Source organism: Pavona decussata, unplaced genomic scaffold, assembly GCF_977016875.1.
Source record: "Pavona decussata unplaced genomic scaffold, jaPavDecu1.1 SCAFFOLD_64, whole genome shotgun sequence".
NCBI lineage: Eukaryota > Metazoa > Cnidaria > Anthozoa > Scleractinia > Agariciidae > Pavona > Pavona decussata.
In genome coordinates, this window is record NW_028145484.1 from 51837 (window position 1) to 61892 (window position 10056).

A 10056-nucleotide genomic window follows, 5' to 3' on the forward strand; every position below is an offset into this window, starting at 1 on the left:
TGACATAAGTTCTCTTGTCAACTTTCCTTGGTGACCACAACACATTTTTCTACACGCCCTGACATGAAAAATCACCTGACCGGCCCCACTCAAGATTATACCAAAGCTTGCTAGTGTTTGCATGAAACAGGTCTGAGAAGTTTTCTCCTCTTGTTTTGACCGTTTTTAGCTGCCCTTTCCGTTACTGGAAGCAAGTTCCTGTCGATAAGAAATTAGAGCTTTGTCAAGGCGACAGCAGACGAATGAAGAAGAGAACCAATCACCTATTAGATTAGAATTCGTCAATGAAAACTGGCGTTCTATCGAACTTTACCCGAACCAACTTTTTTAATCACAATTTTTAGCACAACCTTGAGTGAAATCTGGGTACGAGATTAACGCGAACATCTTTTTTTTTTAATTTTCTTGAGAAACGGTCAGGTAAAACTTGGAAAAAGAGCGAAACAAAACCCACATTATAACTGCTTCATTGAATGTGATCTCGTTCCTTATTTCGTTTTATATATTTTTAATGTTGTGACATGCCATTCCAAAAGCTTGTTTAAAAGTTGCCGAATAATGAATCCTTAAGGGAACTGGTGATAACAAGTTTTTTCGAAGAGGACCTACCTTGTCTGGGGTAAGGGGTTATTGAAAGACACCACCTATCTCATGAACATTATGGACAAAATTTTATTGGCTTTAAAATTTGAGTTGACACAGAAATATTCAGCTAGCAAGAGTCAGCATTGCTAGACAAACAAGAAAAGTGAGGTTTGAATCTGTCATTTTTTACTGCTGGATAGAGGGGTGGCTGTGCAATAAAGACACCATCTTTTGAGGTTGAGGAAGGAGGGGGGGGGGGGGGGGGGAGAGTGCCGGCAGAAACCACAATCTATTTTGTAATTTGGTGGGTCCTGTTTTGAGTATAGAAGTTATTACCACTTTCCTAATTTGAATATCTCAGGCGCGTTCACAGCATTTCAGACTACAACACCCGTTGCATAAACATCTATACCTACATATAAAATCTCTGTCTTGGCAAGTTTTAAGGTTATCGTGTATTCAAACTATAAAATACGGAGAGCGCTAAATTCCATCCAAAATTTCACTTTTATTTTCAGATTTTCGTGACTTTTTTCGCGGCTTATCAACTACCCGTAACTGCGGCATCAGATGTACAGCACGTGTTAAAAATGCGGTTGTAGACCTGTTTGTATTTTTAGCTGGTTCCGATACCATTCCTCCGATGAGATTAACGATCAAGTAATACGGGCAACATTTCTTGAAACTTGTCGCGCAACAATGTTGCATTGCAAGTTGAGATTGTTTGTTGCCCGTATAACCACCTTCGCGCGCAACAAATTTTCATGCGACGGAAAGGAGACGCTGTTCAGCTTCTTGTTGCAACATGAAAATTTGTTGCGCACGTAGGTGGTAATGCGCACATATGCGGACAACAAACAATCGCAACTTGCGAATTTACAGAATTTATGTTCATTTAAAGTGTGTTTTAGTTTCAGTGCCGGTCTCCCAACAGAAGCTAGAAGAAGGCTTCCTTCTTCCTCTCACACACTGCCGGATGACGTTCATGTTCAGTCCGCCTTGTAAGTTTTGAACCGAGGAGACTTGTAAAGAAAAAACTTGTTCTCACAAAAAAATTAAACTTGGGGAACTTGCTGTCACGGTCCACACAAGGAAGTTTTTTTGTAAACTTGCCAAAAAAAATCAGTACCGGCCTGTGTGGAACTCAGTCTAATGCGTGACATATTTTTAACGTCACGCTAGATTGTGCAACAGGGGGCATTAAAGGGCATATCTAACCCGGATAGTTCTGCTGCCAAGGAAGCTCAAGATGGGTGTATACAGGTGTTTGTTGTTCCTTCTAGCTTTGATTTTTGTCGTAAAGTCGAATTTAGTAGCATCTGAAAAGCCGGCTTGCGGTAGCAGGATCTTTTGTCAAGGAAACCTTCTGCGCACAGTACAGATGGCTCGCATTTTCAACGATTCCAAAACGTTCGTTGACATGCGAATGCAGAAAGACGAGGCGGATGTGTTGCAAGCTTACAAAGCTCTACCTTCCAGAGCCTCAAAAGAAGAAGTGATCAAGTTTGTTTTGGATAATTTTCATCGCGTAGGACACGATTTGGAGGAGTGGTCACCGCCAGATTGGAAAGAAAACCCAGACGTAATTGATCGCATAAAGGATCCAAATCTGAAGGATTTCGCGTCAAAGCTCAACGGACTGTGGAAGAAACTCGGAAGAAAGATCAGCGACGAAGCGCGCAAAAAACCAGAGCGATCTTCGCTAATTTTAGTCCCGAACCCGTTTATTGTACCCGGTGGAAGATTTCGGGAATTCTATTATTGGGACTCGTATTGGGTCGTAAATGGTTTGCTTGTTTGCGGCATGAAGGACACCGTCAAAGGGATGATTGACAACTTCATTGAACTGGTGAAAACCTATGGCTTTGTTCCAAACGGTGGACGAATTTACTACACGAATAGGAGCCAGCCGCCATTTCTGATCCCTATGGTTGACCTTTATCTGAATCACACTGGTGATGTGGACTATGTCAAGTCGATCCTAGATACCCTGGAAAAAGAATATAGCTTCTGGAGAAAAGATCGCACTGTTGAAGTCGAGACCTCCTCGGGCCGGAAGTACAACCTGTCGGTTTACGCTGCTAATATGGATACCCCACGACCTGAATCTTACTATGAAGACGTACATACAGCTCAAGATGTTCCAAACGATACCAAACCTGCTCTGTACCAAGACATAGCATCCGCGGCCGAGAGTGGCTGGGATTTCTCTACTCGCTGGCTCAACCGCACAGTACCGGGGAGGGGGTCCCTAAGTAGCATGAGAACACGTCAAATTGTCCCCACGGATTTGAACAGTGTTCTCTATTACTGTGAAAAGCTACTAGAGAAGTTCTTTCGCCTCGCTGGAGACACACAAAAGGCAAACACATACAAAGAGCATTCAGAGGCTCGCCGAGATGCCATTGAAGCAGTGCTATGGGAGGAGAGCAGAGGTTTATGGCTTGACTATGATCGCCAGTTGAAGAAGAAGAGGGCGTATTTTTACGCCTCCACCGTGGTTCCACTTTGGGCAGGTGCTCACCAGGGGGATGTAAATCGAGAGATACAAGTGCTCCGCACGCTCCGGCGACTAAAAGTTCTAGATTTTCCCGGGGGGTTTCCGACTTCTCTATCCCCCTCGGGTCAACAGTGGGATTTCCCAAACGCCTGGCCCCCTCTTCAGCATATGCTAATTGCCGGCTTTGCTCAGTCCAGAAGTAAAGAGTTAAGGCAGGAAGCCTTGAAATTCGCCCAGAAGTGGATCACTACAAATTACAAGGCGTGGAGATCGACAGGACATATGTTTGAGAAGTTCAATGTGAGCGTACAGGGTGCCCCTGGGGGAGGGGGAGAGTATGTGATTCAGGTCGGCTTTGGCTGGACCAATGGGGTGGTACTGGACATCCTGCAGCGCTACCCTGAGAAGTTAGAAAGCGGAGAAGAGCCAACCACACAAGGTACCGTCAATCGTATGGTCAAAGGTGAAGGATGTCTCCCAGCGGTGACCTTCACGACCTTGCTTTTAAGAATACTCTCCAGCTTTTTTTGTTCTTAGTCTTAGACATACGCAGACAAAGGAACAAAGAAAGGAATTTTACGCAATTAGAGATTAGAACCAATCTTCTTTCTCGTTATAAGTAGTGATCAAGTATTAGCCACTCTATAGAAACTCATTTTACTGAATTGAGGACTTATTGTACTCAGATTCTCTTAGGCTCTCAGCATCCGTTATTTTTCTTCGCAAGCGTCACTACAAATTAAAGAAAAGTAACGACTATTTGATCGTACTCTAAGGCCCTGTCCACAATAACGCGTTTTTGTTTGAAAACGCATACTTTTTGATATGTTTTGGACTATCGACCACACTACAATGATCGAAAACGCTGATGAAAGCGGAGCCTTGCGAAAACGGTTTCAAAAGTGGAGACTTAAAAACGCTTCATTTTTATTACGGAGACTTTTGAAAACGGTGACGTAAACAGCGTCATAGGCATTGGTTCCAGTCCAAATCCGAATATCTACACATGCCGCGCTACCCTAGGTCACAATCGTTTTAATCGTTTTCGAGCGTTTTGGTGTAGACTGGTGAAAACGATACCAAAACGCTGGTGTGGATGAAAATATTTCAAGTATATTTTCGGCGAGATAAACTCGGAGACTCTTGAAATTGCATTAGTCTGCAAGGGCTGTAAGCTCCTCTATAGTAAGGATCTAATCTCGTATCCAGATCTCCCACGGTCAACATCTAGTGGGATCTGGGCACGAGATTAGTAAGGTTCAGTCTCCTTTACAACCCGTTTGCTTTGTTGAGCAATAAGCAAACACGCATGTTAAGTTAGCGTTTATTGTAGGCTCAATTTCCATTGCTCTCTCAGGTCCGAAGAGCGAGCTCATTTCCGCAGATATTGGTTAGAAATCAAGCCGACTGAACCGTTTCGTTACTTCTCTCAAAAGGGAGGCCATCGGCACTAGTTTATTCATGTAGCCTTGTTTGCAGGAAGTTTCTTTGAACCAAAGAGGAAAAGGAATACTGACGGTTACTGAAACTAGAGTGGGAAACTAGTGAATAAGAGAAAACTGAAGGGGAGGGGGTCGGGAAGTGAAGCGTATCGTTTCCTTCAACTGATCACCCCCCCCCCCCTTCCTTCCCCCTGCCCCACCCCTCGCTTCGTATAAAGATATATTAAGAAGGTAGATTGTACCAACGTGTTTTTAAAAGCTTAAATTCATAGATGTAACTAGTTTGTTTTTAGGTATTACAGAGGTTAAGAGTATGAAATATGACAATATGAAACTAATACAAAAGTTTTTGTAGCAACTAAAGGCATTATACAAGATGAACAAAATGATTCAATAGTTTTACTTTTATTATTTACACCCCAAATTCCCCCCACAATAAAGTCAAATTTCCACGCTTCGATTCACCAGCCAGAGTATAGAGTAAACAATCGTGTGGAGGAATCCACCATGCGGGAAAAGATGGTAACTGGTACATTTACCCATAACGTTTAGCGTACGATAGCCCTAAGAACGCACAGAAAAGTTCTAAAGACTTCAAACCTAGCATACACGATGATGTTAGCACGGGCACGAATTTCGTAAAAAAAGAAAATATAGCTTTGCATTTGAGTCATTTGCCTATCGCTAGGTTTGCAAGGTATTGTGGAAAATGCACAGCCATCATCTTTTTCCCGCCCGATGGATTGAGCTGATCTTCATCCTCGCGATGCAACTTGCTCATGTCTGCCATGCAAAAGTGAAACCTCTCAGCCGTTGTTTTAAGTCCATGGAAAAAGTACATTTCTTTGTTCTGCGATTTCTTCCTTCATTGCGGAGCAAACGTCTTTACCTGGATTCTACGTGAAGCGCGTGGCAAGACTACCTTGCGTTACACAACATTATACACCAGCCTCGCGTAACGCAATCTCCCTTGTTCCCTTTGTAGTTTAACCAAAGTAGGATTGGGAATCTTTCTTGCTAAGTCTGAAAAAATCTCTCCACTGCATCAGCCGCAGGATTAAAGACTGTATCTTTGAAGTGCACTCCATCTAGAGTCCCTCCGGGGTATGAGCTGGACACTGGGTACACATCCAGTACTATGAATCCGGCCTTGCACATTGCCCAGTTAGCGTAAGCGTTAAAAAGCTGCACGCGCTGTAAAAATAAACCGCAAGTAAGCTAAAGAACAAACTTAAAGGAGCTTCAGTGAGGGATAACAAGAGTACAAACTATCACTAGCTCTCAACAACCACTCTCCTCAACCTCTAATCCCTTCTCTGTAGCTCTCTTCCCCTCTCGTAAGGTCTCGTCACCTCTCGTAAACTCTTGTCACCCCTTGTCAACTCGCGCCCACCCTCATAGATTGTCGTCAGTTCTCGTCAACTCTCGTCCACGTTCGTCAATTCTCGTCACTATTCGTTACCTTTCGTCAGCTCTTGGCAGCTCTCGTCACCCCCTTGTCAACACTCGTCCACTCTCACAATCTCATCATCTCTCCTCCACTATCACGACCCAACTCCTATCAATTGTCATCGCCTGATTAGTCCCCAGTCCTCTCTCCTACCACGAGTGGCGAGTAACAAGCAATAAAAAACGTCCTACGATTCAAGAAGAAGAAAACAACTGGGAACTAGTCAGCGTCATCAACCCTGAACTATCGTTAGCTCTCCCTAAATCTCCTCATTTTTTGACGTTTTGAGGAGAGAATAATAGTTCTAGATGTAAAAGCATGAGTTCGCAGACCTGTTCAGTGTGAAATCGCCTGAAGCAGCCGCTGTAGAGCTCCCTCTGATCGTGTATTGCAGTGGTGCTTTTCCAAATGACAGTACCACGGTAATACCTCTTTAGCACAGTAATGAACCCATTAATAATCTTCTGGTAATTGTAAAAACTCGCGCTCTTCAACAGGTGTACCCCAGCATTCAGAATAAGCGCACTGTCTTGGTCCATGTCAGAGCGTGTTACCACGCCTCGTAGTTCGTAAAGGATCCTGGGAATGTTAATGGGCTTCCTCCCAAACATCAAGTTCATCTCGTCCTTAGCGGATTGCATAAGTACATACACCCACAGCATTGTGTGGTAACAGACCCGAAACACTTGCCAACAAAGGGGTCGCTTCAAAATGGACTGGAAGAAATACCGGTTGAGAGAGTCGCCGTAAACCCAAAGCACTCCACGTCCCTGTATATGTCCAGATCTCCCGAGGCTTATAGGAACACCTGGGCGAGGAAAATGATAGTTGGACGTTATTTGAACCTGACGCCGCCAGTGGTCTACATCGCATCAGAATTGAGGCTTTTCTTTTCTTTTAATTTTTTAAGCTGCCCGTTTTACGAGATTCGCTCAGTTTCGTTGAACTTCATGCTTTTTGAGACATTTTGCCAATCATGCCTGTCAGTGCTACCTATTAGCCACGTGAGCGAGCTGGTCATGTTTGAGTCTTCATAAACGGACTTGAATTTTAAGTTTAAGTTTAATAATACTTTATCATGTAATATTACTGCAATCTGAAGTGGGGGGAGGGATTTGCATATTTGTCTGTGGGACATATTAGATATCTCGACTCCAGAAAATTGCACTGACTATCTGAACTATTGCGAGGCTGAAAGCTCTAGCGTACTATCTGCGGACTGAACACCGATTACACGGATTTGGCTTTAAAAAAGACAGCTCGTATGTTTATTCGCCATTTGTAAATATTAGCCCAATAGCAACCTTTTTTACTCCGACTGAATAGTGGGTAGACTAATGTAAGTCCGCAATGCGCACTCACAAAGCGAGTAAAGAAGAATCAGATACCTGTCTGATACGGCCGCCATTGCTCTCCTGCCCATGCGCCGTAGCCATCTACAAGCAGATTACACTTCTCCCGGCATGCTGTTTGGCTCACGGCTATGAAACCTTTCATCTCTGAAACAACAAAATTAAAACATTTGAAAAGTATATAGGACAATCTCGTGTCAATGAAATCGTTGGAAACTCAGCCTTGCGAGTAGAGTAGCGGAGGAAGGCTTAGCGAGAGCAAAGGGTTCTAATCTTCCCAGTTTTTCTTTTTTTTTTTTTTTTTTAATTTTAAGATAGTTGTAGCTCGCCTAGAGTTCGCTTGTTACTCGGTGGTTAAAACAAAGCATGGGCTTCTCACCCATTGGTCAGGTATACTTCACAAAACGTTATAATACTGTTTATCTTACCCTTAGTTAGCGCTGCCGATGACGTAGGAACAATAAAAGTGATTTTTCCACCACCCAGAGGTTCCTGCAAGAAATCACGAGTTCGGTTACCAAGGCTCCCATGAGGCTGAAATGAACCATGTCGGCAGCCTGGGGAGAGAGACAGCCTTCAATTGAGTTTGATAAACAGGTACCTCTGTGAATGATGTATTATTCAGTGAGTGACACAGGCATACTTGGAGTGCTCTTATCGGGATTCGAACCTAAGAATTTCCGATTACTACTTCGAATGCTCTACCACTGAGCTACAAGAGTTTCGTGGGAGCTAAGGCCATTAGACTAATCCACGGCGCGATTTTATTTACCTCGTATAAACCAGTCCAATGGAGGATCTTTGAAACCTTCGCATAAAGAGTAATCCAGAACTATCTCGGCCCAGTAAGGCCCAGATTCCTGTGGTAAAAACACCGCCTCGTACAATCCATTGTCTTTATCATACACGGTGGCAGCCATATTGGATGGTCCTCTTATGTCGACTCGCCAGGAATCACCTCCGATAGTCTTTTTCACGTTTTCCACCGAAACTGATTGAATATAAATTTTACTGAAGAAACCAGCTGGCCTAATGTCCATTTGTTTGACGTAGCTTCTAAGAGCCTGCGTTTGAAGTTTCTTGTCCGGTGGTATTGCGTTCCACGGGACGTGCTTCAAGCATTGACCAATCACGTTCTTCCAGTCGTATCTGCGCATGCGCGTTTGGCACCAGGTGAACTTAAAATCAGCAGCATTTTTCCGGTAGTTCATTTTCTCTTTTTCGAAGGATTTTTTAGCGTCAGATTGCAAAATCAAAGTTACAAGAATTATTACTGTGAGTAAAGTCATTGCAGAGGTCGTCAGACAAGGCAAGAAAATCTGACATTTCAAACGTCAAACGTCGCGTTTTTCCATGTTGTTGATGCAGGAGCAAAATTTATACTTCGCCTGTCTTTGGTGCGTTTCTGCAATACAAGAAAATAATTAAAATATTCATCAGTTACAAGTATCCTGCGAAGTTCAAGCAGAAGTCTGAGCATTGAAGCCACGAACCGGATAATATTGCTTACAGAGACTTGTCTACTAGCTAGACTGATCTCCATATCAGTAAGATAACGGGTTAGTTTTTTAAAGAAACTGTATGCTGAGTCGGCGGGGAGAAGAAACGAATGTTTGGTTTTATCAAAAGAGTTGATAACGTAATTTGGCAGCGGTAAAGAGATTCAAGAGCTGGCGTTTCCAGCGTTAGCCCTTCTTCAGAGCGAATCGAGGAAGAGCTAACGCTCGGAACGTCAGCTCTCGAATATCTTTACCGTGGCCAAACTACTTCATCATTTAAGCCAAATATTGATCTCCTTATCATGACCTTCGCGTCGTTGTTTCGATCGTGGTATTGTCATGTCGTTAACTGATGAAATGACGATACCGCCAGCTACACGTGTTAGCTACAGTATGCGCGGCCGGGGTCGTATCAATATGAAATGAGGCGAAAGATGAACTGATAAGAATCTCAGCTGCTTTGCCAGTGATCGATTAGCTGTTTGTGTATGCGTAATGTCTGCGCCAGAACGCGAACCACACCCACAAAATTATGAGCCCCCAAAACCGTGTCCGACAAATGGGTTTTGTACAACAACAAACTAGGTGAGGGTCCAAACTTTGCATCCAATTTTACCAAACACGAGGAGGTGCCGCTTACAGCGTTTTTTCTGCCACAACGTTGTTTGTTTCTGTTTACATGTTTACTAATACATATTAGGTTGAATTTGAAATTAAAAACGCATTAAAGTAAAACATACTTACAATTTAATGGTTCGACGCTATTTCTGCAAACTTCGAGGATTTAGATTTGATGCAATCACCTCTGCTGTGAGTAAAGGCGTGGAAGGATCAACAGAGTTCTTTTCATTGGCACCAGTTATTTATTTTTCATATGCTTTGTTGACTTGAACAATTAGCACACATGCAACTCTTGTCATTTTAACCGGTCAAGCTGTACGAACGCAGGTAGAATGTTCTGAGGTATATGAAAACTGAAATACCCTGTGGTCTTGCCTACTCGAGTTACTGCGATGCTGTCTTTCACACTGAACAACGGAGAAGGAGAGTTTGAAGAAGAGCGATTACAGAGAAGAGCAAACGTACTCGGTACATCCTCAGGCAACGGCACTTCCAAGTGACACAATAATGAAGAAACATGGATGGGAACTATCACACAAGAGAAGGGAATCTTGTTTTAACAAACTGGTGTCTGGTTGCATCAATACGCAGGCCCACTACTTACCTG

General features: G+C 43.3%; 2 protein-coding genes across 2 annotated transcripts; one reads left to right on the plus strand and one right to left on the minus strand.

The window, feature by feature from the left end:
* The first annotated feature begins 1796 nt into the window (after positions 1-1796).
* On the plus strand, positions 1797-3766 carry LOC146478237 (trehalase-like). The gene has a single exon (XM_085111773.1). The coding sequence runs from the start codon at positions 1835-1837 to the stop codon at positions 3620-3622; it is 1788 nt and encodes a 595-aa protein (XP_084967899.1). The 5' UTR covers positions 1797-1834; the 3' UTR covers positions 3623-3766.
* Positions 3767-5399: 1633 nt separating this feature from the next.
* LOC146478238 (uncharacterized) lies at positions 5400-9676 on the minus strand. Its single transcript, XM_085111774.1, has 6 exons — positions 9573-9676; positions 8102-8734; positions 7758-7886; positions 7366-7476; positions 6310-6785; positions 5400-5721 (listed from the first exon to the last, which is right to left on the minus strand). Exons 2-6 carry the CDS (start codon positions 8616-8618, stop codon positions 5545-5547), a joined length of 1410 nt encoding a protein of 469 aa, XP_084967900.1. The 5' UTR covers positions 8619-8734; positions 9573-9676; the 3' UTR covers positions 5400-5544.
* Positions 9677-10056: the final 380 nt, after the last annotated feature.

Coding starts and splice junctions, on each gene's coding strand:
- LOC146478237 (XM_085111773.1), top strand. CDS start 1,835: ATGGGTGTATACAGGTGTTTGTTGTTCCTTCTAGCTTTGATTTTTGTC.
- LOC146478238 (XM_085111774.1), bottom strand. CDS start 8,618: ATGACTTTACTCACAGTAATAATTCTTGTAACTTTGATTTTGCAATCT. Junction 7,887..8,101: donor ATTGGACTGGTTTATACGAG/GTAAATAAAATC, acceptor CTCTCTCCCCAG/GCTGCCGACATGGTTCATTT. Junction 6,786..7,365: donor ATGGCGGCCGTATCAGACAG/GTATCTGATTCT, acceptor TTCCTCGCCCAG/GTGTTCCTATAAGCCTCGGG.